We start from the raw sequence: 16392 nt of genomic DNA, 5'->3' as shown, positions 1-16392 counted from the left end.
AAACACAACGAATGAGTACTTGCACAAGCTTTGTCCTATGTTTGATTCATACCCTCTAATCTTAAACTTAAAGGCCGTTTTAACGAGCCTGAATTTATTTTCCTTTTTTAGGTCTCGCCTAGGCAGCGCTTACGCGGTCTCTTCGAGACATGCTCTATTCAGGATATGTGAATAAAGCTCTGCCTACTTCCCCGCCCATCTTTTTAATTGACTCCTGTCCCTGTTCTTTGTAAATGGTGGGTATTCATTGGTTATTAGGCTTAGTAGTCCCTCCTAAGTAACTCCCTGTCTTTGTGTAACCTCCCCCGAGGACACCCCTTTTACATGTGGTGTTACGCCCTAAGTTTTAGTTACAACCCCAAGGCACTATTTTCTTAAAGGCCTTCAGACAGGACACTCCTTTGTCCTAAACAAGGTTAGCAGTGATTACTTTGCTCTCTAGCACATCTCACATTTATATTAGACCTTCTATAAATTTCCCTTCATCAACGCCACAACCTAATCCGGAATGAATATAATAATTATTTTGACACATTTCAAAGCTACTAATTGTATATGATGAATGCACTGTGGTACTGTCTTGCATGCAATGCATTATGGGTAGGGTGGATTTAGCTTATCTTAAAAGGTTATGATGCTCACTAGGGACATCTAGGAGCAGCTTGCGGTACTGCACCTATTCATCTCACATTTAGATTAGACCTTCTGTAAATTTTCCCGCCTCAGCTTCACATAGAGTACAACCTAATCCGGAATTGATATAATAATTTTTTTGTCACATTTCAAAGCTATTAATTGTATATATGGACATAGCTATTTCAATGTACTTGTGATACTGTCTTGCATGCAATGCATTAGCGGAGGACCATATGAGACCAAAAGTTTGATGCTCATTAGGGACCTCTAGGCGCAGCTTGCAGTACTGCACCTACACATCTATGTCCGACCTTCTATAAATTTCCCTTCATCAGCTCCACATAGAGTACAACCTAATCCGGAATTAATATAATAATTCTTTTCACATTTCAGAGCTACTAACTGTATATGATGAATGCACTGTGGTACTGCCTTGCATGCAATGCATTATGGATAGGGTGGATTTACCATATCTTCAAAGTTTATCATGCTCACTAGGGACATCTAGGCGCAGCTTCCGGTACTGCACCTTCACATCTCACATTTATATTAGACCTTCTATAAATGTCCCTTCATCAGCTCCACAGAGTACAACCTAATCCGGAATTAATATAATAATTGTTTTGTCACATTTCAGAGCTATTAATTTTATTTATGGACGTAGCTATGTGAATGTACTCGTGGTACTGTCTTGCCTGCAAAGCATTAAGGGAGTACCACATGTGACCAAAAGTTTGTGATGCTCACTAGGGACCTGTGGGAGCAGCTTGTGGTACTGGCAGTGCTGGTGCCTTGCTCACTATGGATCTCAAGGAGTAGCTTGCGGGACTGCACCTACCACATCTTACATTTAGATGAGACCTTCTATACATTTCTCTTCATCAGCTCCATGTAGAGTACAACCTAACTAAATCCGGAATCAATATATTTCTTTTGCCACAATTCAAAGCTACTAATTGTATATATGGACATAGCTAATTGAATGTACTTGTAGTACTGTCTTTCATGCAATGCATTATGGGTAGGCTGGATTTACCTTATCTTCAAAGTTTATGATGCTCACTAGGGACCTCTAGGAGCAGCTTGCGGTGCTGCACCTAGACATGCAGTGCTGGTGCCTTGCTCACTAGGGAGATCTATGAGCAGCTTGCTGTACTGCACTGAGGCATACAATGCTGGGTCCTGGCTCACAATGCAATCATTTGCAATGTACTTAGTCTTGCATTACTGAAAGTAAGCGCTATTGGCGTTGCATTATTATTTACAACACCAATACCTGAAACTATCAGTAATGCAAGACCTATTGCAAATGCTTGTTGTATACTTGACTTTGCAAAATTTTGGTTTTCAAGGCATGCTTGTGTGGTGCTCTGCAGCTTCCTATTGCCGAATCCCTAGGAGCCCTGAATGCTTATTCTTGGGTGATTTGTACATGTAATTGTGTAAAAACAAGCCATCTACAAAGTTTAAAACTGGGTATGGAGTAGTAGAATTGCCCTTAATTATGATGAACCTAGGAGAAACCCGACTCACTCTTAAATCTCCCTGGTGGGTGGAATCCAAGATGACTGACCATGAACATTGGTGATGTCATTTGGTTTGACATTTATACTAAAGTACTGACAAAAGCAACAAATGGTGCCTGTTACAAAAATACTAAAGACTACTTTGTATAAACGATCAATGTATAACATACCAAATTAAATGTGGCATGTCTATAAAACAGGATATTAAACAGGCCCTGATGCATTTCAATAAAACCGAAAGAGCAATAGAAAGAATGTTAGACTAATGCTCATGGGTTGGTCCAAAACGTGAGTGACAATCCAGTAGCTGAATGATCCTGCGCAAAATAAGTCAATGGCTGGAGGAACGTTTACCAATCCCCCAAAGTATGTATAAAATCCAATATTTGCTATGAATGAGGCCATTGCACATCAAACCAAAAAATTATGTATACAGCAGGTCTTGTGAGCCAAGGACACTTGAAGGTATCGAGCTCATCAAAACCCTTTGCACTAGTTGCACCTTGACAGTCTGCCAGGAAATGTCCCACCTCGATCAAACATAAGAATGCATCTCTAACCTCCAAGCTCCTTGCCTGCAGGCGCCTTCCTAACTTCCTCTTCAAACTCTGAGATGCACATGAAACCTCAAATTGCATACTACATACTACATGGTTGGACATTTCTGGAAACTTCTTTTTTCCAACAAGCCCCTCTTTGCTTGCATGATATATAGTCTGAGCCCAATTAAAAATGGGTCTTAATCCTTTTATGTAGGTGATGAAGAATGCATCCCTATTTGCATTTGTCGCAAAAAGCTTATGTTAATTCAGTTTATGCAGCACCAGCGTTCACCTTTTGTTTTTTTTCTGTGTAGATTAACTCTGAGAACCCACCTACAGATGATGGCTATAAATCATTTTTGGCTTGGTTTGTAATCTGTCACTATTTGGTGTCTTTGCATTGGTCATTTCCCTTTCAAAAGCTCTGGTTCAACAGATGTAAGATTTTACATTTAGATGCATTGGCAGCCAAATGACTTTTTGCAAGACCATAACACCAAAGCAACTCTTTGAAAGCCAACGTAAAGCAAACTGATGCTTCTTCCATTGATAACATTAGAAATATAAATTCTGGTACATGTGTCCTAATAAATTGGCAGAACTGTGGCCATATAAATCCACTACTACCCTGTCTCCGGGTGTGGCAGTTATGCAGTGTTTCAGTGATGTGGTCTGTCGTGATATTAGAGGCCAAATTGGTGTCAATGCGTGTTTGATTTGCGAGAAGACGTATCTGATTAAATAAACCGTGTTTCAGGGAGATGTTAAAGCTGTGCAAACATTCACTAACCCCTCTAATTTGCCAATGCATCTACGTATTCTAGGCAATCTTGTATATTAATAATCCGATGGTTCTCTACAACATGCTCCCCTTTGTGTATATCATTATGACAACATTAACAGCATACAACATTGTAAAGGCAACACATTTTTGGGTAGCTCACAAGCATTCTAAGCACCATTCAAGCATGACCAACATTATGCTCCCTAACTAGCACGTCAGCACTGCACTTTGCCCGCGCTGAAGATTAGAAACTAACGCATGCCCCAAGCACTGCTGAAAGGGATGGTTTTAGTGTTGACAGTTTTTTTTTTTTCCTCTTTATTCTTAAACATTTGCAATGCAATAGGTCTTGCATTTCCGCGAGTTTGAGCTATTGGCATAGTAAATGACAATGCCTTTTATTTATTTGTCTTGCTAATTAGCACAAATAAAAGGCATGGTCCTGTTCAATGCCAATAGCTCAAACTCATATAAATGCGAAACCTATTCAAAGAAGCCGCCGTCCTTGTCCCGGGCTGCTGTGAAAGCACGCATGGCACGTTGAATGTTGCAGGAAAAGAATGCTGTGCCTACAGTAGGAGAAAATCATTTAAAGAAAATAGTGCTTACAGACAAAAAAAGAAGTACCATGTAACAAGCGCAGTAAAAGAGCCTGTCCTCATGGAAGGTTACAAATGAAGACCAGGCGGTACTAAGGAGGGACTAACAAGGCTATTCACTAATCAGAAGCCAGCACTTACGAAGGACAATTGCACGAGCCACTGACAAATATGGGTGGGGAGTGGGCAGGGCTTCTATTCCATACTCCTAAACAGCATGCCAAGCGCTGCCCAGGCCCGATCTAAAAAGGGAGTAGCTTTGACTTTAAACCGTCAACTTGAAAACTTGTTCATAACTTTTGATGGGATAGTACTATGCCTGGCAGGAACACTCTAACTCAGATATCACAATCAGCCAACCACTGCACTCAAAGCCTCCTTTTATACCCCTTGATGGCTGACCGCTCCTATAATATATTGACTTCCTTTTTGATGAAGGTGTTTGATCCTTACAGTGACTAGATTATGCAAAGAATTTGATGTCCACCTTCACAACAGTTGGACCACATGAAAAGAAGTACAGGACTTTCCAAAATACGTGCATGTTGTATGTGTACTGATTATGGATCTCATTACTAGAATGCTCTGAGCCTCTGTTCAGTAAAGCATTCCATGATGTATATAGTTTGGTGTGTGAATTCCAGTTTCGGAACACAAACTGAAAGTCCGAAGAGCTTTTGTTCTGTCTGTGAGGAGTCTTAATGATGTGACTGACAGATTAAAGATCTTTAACTATGAGAGTTTCGCCAGTGCCATCAAGCCTTTCTGTACCCCGTTCAATACCTACAGGTCTTTAAATCAGCCAGTGCAGAGTTCCAAAATACTGTACTACATGGGTTCATGCACATTCCTGAATGGAGCTTATGATGGCAGATCTTGTTCGCTAGACCAATAAGATTTTCTCCTGCACCAATGTTTCAGTTCATCCAACTGCTTTTAAAATTAGATATCAATGTACATGTTTATATGGGTGAAAAAGTAATGTGCTCTTCAGAGGATATTGAACAGTATGCTTATGGAGTGTTTTTTACTAGTAGAGGAGCTGAAACAGGTTGTTCTCTTAAAGTTTAAGGCTCAACATTGTTTGCTACTGTCCTCACCCCCAGAATCTCAGCAGTCTGAAAACCATATTTAAGATCCATCACTGGTAACTGAATTACCACTGTACAGTAATTGAAGACTATTAATGTCTTTGTGATCATGCGGCTATTCCTTTAGCAGGAGCATCAAGTCAAGATGGATAGCCATCATGGGCTCTTCAGTGAGCTGCCAATAGACTGTTATTTGTTCATTAGTTTCAGGTTGCTCCTATTATTGCAGCTCATATAGGTCTCTACATTCCTCAAACATTATACAACACTGGTAACTGGAAAGTTAGTTTGGCTGCTAGAGAAGGGAGGAGTTCATCTTTTTGTAAACTTTTTACTGCACCCTACCTCTATGGTTGTGGTATGAACCAGCTAATGTACTGGATCAAGTCCTCATACCACACAAACTAACAAAGTCTGAATACTTCAGAGCCACACAACGTTTGGTTTCCTAGGAACGCTGATTTAGACCTGCATGTCTGATTATCTTTTATATACACTAGATTTTCAAAGCTTGATTGCCATACCTTGGTTTTAGAGCTTTCTACGGAGACTAGCCCTTCACAGCACCCTTGATAATGTTTAGGACCACTGTATTAAGATGCATAGAAAATTCCCATCTACTACTCTGGCTGTACAAGAGCCTACTACATCAGTAGAGGTTGTCAGAGATGTTTTTTTCTGGTTTGCAGGAGTTGTAGAGCTAATTCTTCAAAGTGCTTCGAAGATAGCTATGTGATTGGAGCAGACAGATGGGAGGGGGCTACAGCTGCAAAGTTCGGAGCAGGTTTGAGGTAGTTGCTGTGCAAAACTGCATGGCTGGAGTGATAGGACTATCAAAATTGGTTGAAGTAAGGCATTGTCATTAAATCTACGTTAACTAATAGACATTTTAGTAAAGTGAATGTTGTATATTGGCATACTTTACTTCCGATCTTCTAGAAATTTGGTCCAGAACAGGGTATTTCAAAAATTGAGTTAATCATTGGTGGTTTTGATGGGTGTGTGAGTGTTCTTTATAATCTCAACTTGAAATCCTTTATACACCCCACTAAGCCCATCATTCCATTGGAAATCGGTCATTGCCAATACAATTCTTTGAAGCAGACAAATGATGGTCAGGATTTACTTGTGTAACTAGAAAGGGAATATATGAGCATTTTCAGTTGTTGATTTTAATGTCTTTCTCTTGCTCAGAACATGATAAATTGTTTTCCTGCATGCCATATTTCGTTCATACATTTTACAATGGTTTTGCTTGGAAGTCCTAATACTTCTGTGCAACTTTCAGTGGTTCAAGAGACGTATTATCATAGCTCCATTTTAATAGCCACGCAAATAAGTACATCACGTTCCGTAAGGCATGCACACATTGTATGTGTACTGATTGTGGCTCTCATAACTAGAATGTCCATATTGAATGCTTTGCTGGAATGCGTGATTGAATAGCTAAATTCTCCTAACAAGCTCTTACAACAGTCATGGACCCATGACTTCTCTAATTGAACATTGTCAGATGCTCCATAGATCAAGACATCAGAGTGGCAGATTAGGTCAAACAGTTGGGGAAGATTCCTACTCTTTCCGAAATGAAGTTGAAGTGATGTACTGTCTGGTCTTAAAACAAAATCCATTAACTTTGCCCTAAATAGAAACCTCTTCCTTTAATACCCAAGTCACTAAGAAGGCCGTTGGCTTTATCTCTCACTCTCTTAAATCAATTTTTCCTCTCTAAAACAGACTTCAAAACCACCATCGATGACCTGCTCTTCTTACACCTAATACACCAATTGTACCCCATTAAGTGCCATGCTCACAATGCTCAAATGATCAATGTCCTAAAGACCTTGAAGTAACTCACTTGGTTAATTTTGAGACGCATTAAATGTGCTACTTCATTCTCAAGACAGTTACTATCAACATAATTAGAAATCAAGAAGTGCAAAAACTCTTATGGTGGGATGCTCCAAGCTAGGGAACAAAATCCGACTTCAGATGAGGCTTGACCCTTCCTTCATTTTTCCACTTAAGGAAACAACTGTACACTCATATGAGCTGAATCTCCTCCATCAAAGTGACTTTTTGAGCAAAAAAGTAAAACCAGACCGGTCACCTGCCATATTGGGTAGTTTGTAAAATTGGGTTGGGGTACCAAAACCGTGGCATAAGGTTGTTGCATCAGTGGTAGTAGGTCAATATGAAGAATTCTGTGCTGATAAAGAGCCCGTAGTAAAATGTATTGCAAACCTGTGCATATTATAATGCCGACGGGTGGGACAGTTATTTTCCAACATAGGACCTTTAGGGCCGGGTTTGGACAGCACACCTGTCCATCAGACCTATAGCATCCATTAGTCAAAGTGGGCTTTGTTTCCATCCTTTTCAGCCAATGGCTTCCTTGGCCCAGCCTCTCATCCATTGCCTTGAGCCATTCGCATATTGACTCCGCCCAGTGGAGTTATTCTCACCCCATTCCAGGCTATTGTATTCTGCCTCATCAACTATTTTACAATTACTTGCCTCCATCTTGCTGCTCCTAGTCACTCGTTCACAACCCACCCTTTTGACTCATGTCTACTTTTTGCTTCCTCCCAAGCCTTCTTTGATCCTGTCCTCTTTGTTTATGCCTACCCATCTTCACCCGCCTCACGCATTGTATCTGACACACCCCTCCTTCTAGAGTCTGCTCCCTCCCACACCTCTTGCTTTCCCTGACTTCTCATCAGTGCTCTGAGTTATTTTATTTTTTTGGTCTGGGTTGGCACACCATCTTACCACGCCATCTTAACATTTGAGAAACACAAACGCTGATCTATATTGGAAGCTTAATTACTTTTATTGCAGTTCTGTTTTTTGTCTCTATGTAAGAAGAGAGCTGGGATGGTATGGTAGCCTTCATTAGGCTTTGAACTGTCCCTTGCCATCAATATTTTACATAGAATCAAAAATCTTTGTGTGACTTTTAACATGTTAAGACTGTATTCATGCGTTGACACCTTAAGCCCGGACTTGATGGCTTTGCTGATGCTTTTTTATCCTCTTTCCTCCCTGCTTGATTTTTCTTTGTTAAAAGTATACAAAGACATAAGATCTTTAAAACTGATTTTTTATTTAGATGCTAATTGTGTAAGATCGGTGGCATATACTATGTCCTCTTTCATTTTTTAGGCTTTCTCAGTGAAGAGAACCAGAGGATGGAGTGGGTTGACCCACTGCACTATACTGTTCACTGAGTGTCAAAATGTTAATGACACAAGTTGATGAATGGATGAATATTGCGGATTGAAGGTTCCGATATGTATGCATTCTTATTAATTTTTGGAAAACAGGATGCCAGATATAAAAATTAATCGCTACTGGCGGAAGTAAAGGAGAGGCACACTGGCAATGAATGCCTAGAAGGGTCTTGTGATAATTTTCCGCAACTTTGTGTTTCTATTATATTGTATAGGTCCAAAAGTTACCAACATTTCATAATGGTTTGTTTTGGTGCAATTGTAAATTGTTTGGTTTTATTGGCTGGCAGTGTCTGTAGCACATTTGTTTTTTGATGTACAGGGTGAGAATTTTGTTTTCAGTTTGCTCTTATAGTTAAGGTTTTTTGGTATTCGCTTAAAATCTTTTACTGTTCTAGATTGTGGCGGTTGGTTTTTATCTTGTACTTGCTATCTGCCTTGTCCATGTTCTCCATCTATCCACTTGCCATGGTGGAAGTTGTCTCAATCTATCCACTTGCTTTGCTCAGTTATTAGCCTTGAGCTATAGTACAACTATGCAGTCCTCTACAGCGCTACCCTGGACGATTTCAGGTAATGATTTCAGAACTTTCTAGCATTATGAAGCTGGATAAACCTAGCCCAGGCAATATGTTACCTTTTATTAAGGGGAGTAGTAGTTGACCTAGGTTCTGGTAGTTATGAGATTGCTACTGGCTCTAGAGCTTTCAGCGAACCCGCTATCTGCACTTGCATTGCTTACAGTTGTGCAGCATGGTCTTGGTAGCCACCTGCTCCAGATTGTGTGTTGCATGCATTACCTTATGGAGATTTTTAAAGTGACGTAGGATGGCAGTAATCCCAGGAGTAATGTTATGCCTCTTCATTAGTCAATTCCACTACTAACATAGCAATTGTTGCTCCTCTTTCACTCGCACAACCAGGATGTGATGGAGCATATGTCCTCTCTTCAAATTGTCTTTACTGGCTGCTGACACTGTTACCTGCAAAGTATATGCTAATTCTTTGTAGGTTTATATTGCAGAAGGACCATCACTACTTATAGGTATTATTCCTTGGATTGTTTTCCTGAGTTCTCGTTCTGAACACCTGTAACTACATGGGTGTTAGTCACCTCCATGCTAGGCTGATTTACAGTACACATACTGCAGACCTAATCAACTTTATGTATATTGGGATTGTGGTATTATCCGTCATAGGCTGCAGACGTTTCAGAATTGGCACAACAGGCAACAAAAGCCCTTATGTAAGTCTGTCGCAGCACCTCCAAACATGTGCACCTTTGGCAGCACTTTTTAACCCTTATGTAATGTGAATAAAGTTCTATTGTATTGTACTTTTTTAAAGTAGATTTCCATTGCTCTGTGAAATGATATGCACTTTTTTTTCTTAAGAACTTCAATGGCAGTGCCCTGGTATTTGGGTCCTGCACCACCACACTTTTTTATATTGATTTCATGAGTTCTACCTTTGTCTGGTCTTGAAACAGTTTGCTACCCCATGAGTTGCACCAAACGAACATTTGAAGGATCCTCTAGACATCCATTTTGTCCACTCTTGTAAATCTACTATATGAAGTTAAATACTGTGCACATTGCGCATTTCCATTGCATGCACACTTGCTCCTGTGTATGTTTCGATGTATCCTATAGTCTTCATGACAAACAGCCCCCTTTGAACACTTGTCTACTGAAGATTTAATCCCAATTTAAAATGAAATCCCTGATCGTTGTCTCATTTTTCTTTTTTTTCTTTTTCCACTTGTAGATGTTTGTTCTCGATAGAGTGGAAGGTGATTCATGTTTCCTGAATGAATTTACAATTACTGGCTCTACATATGCTCCGATGGGAGAAGTGTAAGTGGTCTTAATTTTTGTTGTGATGAATATTCATTTTCCACCGTAAGAGTTAATCTCTTCAAAATGTGAATATTATGCGGTAGAATGTTTTATATTAAAGATGAAAACCTTTTGTGCTATGTTTTTTTTTTTTTTTTTTTTTTTTTTTGTATCCTGTAAATATTATTGCTGTCTTTATATTTTCCTTGATGGCTTGTGAAAACCACCAAGTAATGTGTTAAGGGAATGGTTTGTTAACTAAAGGGCAAATGAGAAGCAGCCAGAAGCATTGATTTCAACTTGTGGCGCTCAACTCAGTACCTCCAGCTATTGCCCAGGTCTTGCTTATTCTACCTTTTGCATGCCTGTGGCGCTAAAAGTGAGTGATTATTTTGGTCACTTTAATTTGAAAATAGTTTTCATTGCGCTTAGCTACGATAGATTAACTTTGCTCTAGACCATTGATGCTATGCGCGAAGTAAAAGCTCTTTCATCTCATTGTGGGCACATTTCACAATCTAGCTACATTAATGTAAAGTGTATGGTCGCGGGGGGGGGGGGTCTTTTTTTAGAGAAAAAAGTCGGCAATAGGAAAACAAATGCTGCACATTATAGGCTGAGAGGGTATGTACGTTGCGACCATGAGGAGGAATTTGCTCAAGAGGGGCAGTGAATGCAAGACCAGGTTGTGTATTGAAAGAATGTGGATGATTTGCTCTAGTTATGAACTGTTGGGAATACATCTTGAATTGTCACACGGATCCCATCTGCCACAGGTTCTGTGTTTGAATGGATGCATCAACAGTCCATGTTTCATTCTCCAAGGAAGCTAGAAGATTATTAACAGACTGTTACATCCTGTAATGGATTTATTTAAACAATTCATCACCTAAGTTGTAGTGTTGAATACACTCTTCCGAACAACTTGTTGAAGATCTTCAGTTTAGATGTACATATGAGTTTGCTTTTGGGCTTAGCCTGTTGTCTACAGAAAATTGGATCTAGGTCTTATTTCTTCATCATTATTCATTTAATGATTGAAATCTCCAAATTTGAAGTGCCTTGTAGCAGCCACTTTATTTTGGTGAGATTAAAGGGGCACTTGGAGTCCATGAACACTGTTAAAAATCGCACTGGTCATTGTGCGCTATCTTTATTATAAAAAATATGGCTATGTATAAAGGGTGTGGAATCCTATTTTAACCCAGTTGCGTAGGACCTGCCATGGATTGTACAAAAAGGAAATGCTCAATTTATGAACCACATCTTAATTATACTTGTCAAAAGGTCACGTTATGCCTTTCTGTGCAATCCGTTAAAAAAAGTGTTTAAGTATACAATTTGCAAACCAAGGTTTTTACACAATATATGCATATTAATTTAAAGTAGTGATACGTGTGAAACTTGCAACCTCTGAGGTTCATTGACTATCTTTTTCCATTCTTTCCATCTCTGTAGTTAATAGATCTCGTTGCGCAAACTGTATTTGAACAGAGTTGTATATAGGCAAGCCTCTTCATGTATAGGATTTGCTGTGCTGCACAAAAGTCTTAGGATAGTGAGGAACGTTGACCTGAGAACTTCTTTAATATGCCTTTGGGTAAATGTAATTTATTAGCTCCAGTCTCTTCCCTCGGTTGAAGTCGATGAGTTTAACCTTTGAAAATGCAACTTCTGAGGTCTTATTCAAGAGGGGCAGTTTTGTAACCTCACCCGTGCTTTGAAAGCAGTATTCAGATTTTTTTTAATTTCAGGGTAAAATGAGGTTGATGCTATTTGTTTTATTCTCAATTTAGGCTTTTTAATTTGATCTATTCAGTATGCAACAGACCTGTTCACTTTGGTATTGCCAATCTTGTTGTAGTTTATCAGCAGTCTTATTTTTGTGTGATCTGAGTTTTAGTCCGTACAATGGATACTTGATACGGGCTAGCATTACGTTTTCTGCTGTTCTTGGGAAAAGTAGTTTGCAGATTCCATCTAGAATAGTAAATCCATCTTTTTCATAACTACAGAACTCTGCAGAGTACTTATTTTATGATCTAAATAGGTAGAGGCCGTTGTCTGGAGGGTATGCAGCTCTCCTGTTTAGAACGACCATTTGATATAATGGCAAATAAATTTGTCTCATGGCCTAATCGATTTCTTGTGCTTCTCTGACCTATAGCTACTTGAGTACTTAGTCAACCAGGTCCACGTCCGCTTTGGTACTTTTGCACAGGCATGTTTAACATCCTGATTTCAATGTGTCTGGTCCCGCACTCCCTTTCTGTAAGGAAATACCAAATTTGTGGGGGGGTACTTCACACCTTGAGGCTTGGACATACTTAACCTCTTGTAGGCAACTTAGTGAAAAATAGAGTAACTTCCCCCAGAGTACTTATTTATCTGTGTTTTTTTATTTGTTTTTTTTTATTTGTGTTTTGTTCTTTAGTTTTTCTTTGTCATACTCTGTGGTAGTTGCACCTGTTTTGATCACATGTTAAAGGTCATTCATTCCATTGTGATGACTGTTACACAGTGATAGTCTATTAGCAGCCAACACTTGTTTCACCCCTGTTTAGCTTGATAGATTGGAAATATTTCAAGGCTGTAGAGAGAAGAAATGTTGACACGGTTAGATGTCCTGTCAATACAGATACCAATCCACTCCACTACCACACAGTGTTTGGTCTGAAAGCCGACTCTACCTGTGACTACGTATGTGAAGTCCATCACCAGGGATGTTCTAAATTTCTGCAGGTGAAGAGTAGTGATTACTGTTGATACTGGCATGCTACTCTTTTTGAATATCCACGCACAATTCTTGGTGTTAAGGGAGAACATGGAGACATCGCGTGACTAGCGAGGGTAATTTGAACTAAAAGTTTATAAGAACGTTCATGCAATATATGATTTCATCTGGGTTAAGAGTGATGCAAGTAAAAGTAGAGAAAATATAGGATCAAACATAGAAGTAGGAGTGAGTCAAATTTTTGAAATGGTGTCCCTATGTGATCCCGCATGCTTAAATACTTCATCAGATGTAGTCAGCAATATTACCTTGGACTTAAATTCACATAAATGCTGTACTTGGTCATTCAGGTAATGGAAACTATAAAGGTCCTTATAATTCAGAACAGAAAATTTTCTCTGCATAGAAACCATTCATTCAAGGCATGACATTTGTACAAGTTTTTCATAATCGTACATGATATGGATTTGTTAGGTGTTGAGATCATTATATTTGTCCAAAGCGTTGCATGTAAAGATTTGCACACAAATGCAATTGATTACATGTCCGATACTGTGCTAGTAGGTTTATTCTAGGGGAGCACCACGTGAGGTGTTGGATCCTAGTGGTTATTTAAAAAAAAAAAAAAGCTTGTCCTTAGATGGACAGTCTCATTTCACTCTCGGGGGAGTGCGTGTTAATTTGATCAGGAGTAAGAGTAATAATGTAGAGAAACAATGAGCTCAGCGAGTTAAAATAATAGATCATGCGGGAGAGCAATACATTGATAATGCGTCCAGCGCGATGTGCTGTCAAAAGAGCCCAATCTCTGTACTTGGTTGACAATGTATATAATTTGATGCATCACACTGGATCAGGAAGGCATGTCTGGTTATTTTGCAAGTGCGCTGCTAGTGCTAGAAGGATCGTTATACCTAAAATTACAGTTGAAGATCGCACAGTGCAAGGGGTGGTTTCAAGGAAATTACATATGAATGGGGGAGGGCAGGGCAGCCTGTCATTACTTTGTCTAGCAGACAAGCCAGGTTGGTTATGTGTGCTGAGCTTCTAAAGTTGTAAGTGACTGTTACGTCCACAGTTACATAACAGTGGTTGCAGTGTACAATGGGGTAATTTAAATCAAGCTACTAGTGAACGTCCTGTGTTCCTACCACTCTATTTGACTGTTTGATCCAGAAATCATTAATGGTGGTTGCAACATACTACGGGGTAGTTGCAAGTCAAACTGCTTGTTAAGCGAGGAGGGCCAAGCAGACTGGAAGGAAGGAAGTATGCATGATGTGCTCTCTAACCCGTCCGGGGGAAAATACTGGTTTTGTGATTCGTCATGTTTCTGATGTTCAGACTGCGTTCTGTGTAAACACCATTTTTAAAGGGGATTACTTGTTAGTCTCTTCAGTTTTGTTAGTGGCGACCAGCACTGTCTAAGGGTATTGTGTTGGTCGCCATCTTGACGTGTGGTGAGCTATTTGTATGTCGAAATGAACTGAAGTAGTTTGGTCAATTTTAGTACTATAGCAAGTCAGGCAAGTAGTTATCTGGGGCCATTGTATCTGTCAGTATTTAGGGCGATGTGCAAGCTCTAAGATAGACAGGATAAGTAATATGGGGAAAAAAAGTAAAAATAAACCAAGCAAAATAAATTATCGATCACTAGGGATTTAGCCCCCGGCAGGTAGGAGCACATACTTACTTCCTTTCAGCCTGCTTGGCCACCCTCGCTTTACAAACTGTTTGACTTAGAACTACCCCGTAGTACACTGCGACCATCATTATGCATTTCTGGATCAAACGGTCACTTGCAGTGCTAGGAACACAGCACATTTACAAGCAGCTTACTTTCAAGTACTGTGTGAAACACCGCAACCACTGTTATGCAACTCTGGATATTAGTTGCTTACAGCATTAGAAGCGCAGCACACACGTAACCAACCAGGCTTATCTGCTAAACAAAATGTGATAACCTAACCCTATATACCGCCCCCGCATCCCCACCTTTCAAGTGGGATCTTCATCTGTAATTGTGGGCATAACAATCCTTTGAGCACTAGCAGCGCTCTCGCCTGCCCGATACAATGTGATGCACCAATTATATACATTGTAACCCAAGTACAGAGTTTAGGTTTTTTTTACGACACATAGCGCCAGACAGACCGTCTAAGCATTGCTCTTATGCAGTATTAATTTAACTCACTGATATTCCGACTAACTCTAATGAATAAATTGTGGAAGCAGGACCACATATAGGACACGCACTATTTCCAAAATTTGAACCACTCCTACTCTTATGTTTGATACAAGTAAAAGTAGAGAAAAATATAGGATCACTCTTAACCCAGTTGAAATCATACCTTGCATGAACGTCCTTACAAACTTCTGGTACAAAAAACCTTCACTAGTCACGCAATGTCTCCATGTTCTCCTTACACATCAATAATACTGCAATATCATCCAAAAGAGAAGCATACCAGTACCAACAGTAATGCTCGCTACTCTTCACCTGCAGAACTTTAGAACCTCCCAGCCCACTAATACACTTGGAAATCTCTGCATAAACATGAAACATGCATGCGGGTAATGCATATAGCGTTTGAAAATGGTGAACTTCACATGCCTAGTTACAGGTGGAGTGGGCTTTCAGTCCAAACATTGCATGGTGATTGATGCACCTATCTGTATTGAGAGGACATTAACCATATCAAATCTTTTCTCACTCTGCAGCCTTGGAAAAAGCCACAGGCTGCAAGACCGGGTGTGAAACATGTGTCGGTTGTCAACAACACACTTTCAATGTGTAAAAATCATCAAAATGGAATCAATGTGCTATAACACGTGAGGGAAAACCGGAGCAACTAGCACACAGTACGGCAAAGAAGAAATTGAATAATAAAAAAAACAAATAACTCCGACCTTTGTTTGTAACATACTGGGGAAGTTACTCTCAATTCCTTGTCACCATGTTTAACATTCTTCCCTGTCATTTGGAGTAACCTTTTTGACTCTTCACATGTTCATGTTCTAATCTTCAGCTGCCTCGGCCAGAACTTTATTGGGCTGACTCTTCCCAACATGTATCCTTGAAGCTGCTTCTGAGAACAGTTGTTAACTTCTTTGATACTAATGCATAATAAACTGTCTCGACCTCAACTAGCAGTGCTGACTCTTCCAGTGTTCAGTATTCTCATGTTTAGTTCTTCATAGTTGTCATCCACTTGACCCCCACACTTTAGCATGGATATATATAAGGGCTTGTTCTAAGTTAACCGCATAGAGCCTAGACCAGCCCCACCCAAGATTTCAGTCTTTGAAAATACAAATGCTGGGAAAAGGTGCCTGCACTAATTACGTTAAAACTATGATTTATTGAAACATAAAAACCATGATTGGAAAACTGTTGCCACTCCTTCAC

The 16392-nt window shown here is 39.7% G+C and overlaps 1 protein-coding gene across 3 annotated transcripts in view; it reads left to right on the top strand.

The window, feature by feature from the left end:
• The window catches only part of ATP2A2 (ATPase sarcoplasmic/endoplasmic reticulum Ca2+ transporting 2), a 258289-nt gene that overhangs the window by 151356 nt on the left and 90541 nt on the right, over positions 1 to 16392 (top strand). For all 3 annotated transcript variants that reach the window (XR_013602562.1, XM_078667497.1, XM_078667496.1), the window contains exon 9: positions 10179 to 10267. Coding sequence is in view for 2 of the 3 variants with exons in the window: in XM_078667497.1 (XP_078523623.1) it covers positions 10179 to 10267 (89 nt within the window). In the remaining variant the exon portion in view is untranslated. The remainder of the gene's footprint in view (positions 1 to 10178; positions 10268 to 16392) is intronic.

This window comes from Lissotriton helveticus, chromosome 11 (assembly GCF_964261635.1).
Source record: "Lissotriton helveticus chromosome 11, aLisHel1.1, whole genome shotgun sequence".
Lineage (NCBI taxonomy): Eukaryota > Metazoa > Chordata > Amphibia > Caudata > Salamandridae > Lissotriton > Lissotriton helveticus.
The sequence above is the reverse complement of the archived record's forward strand: the minus strand, read 5'-3'. Positions and strand labels throughout refer to the sequence as shown.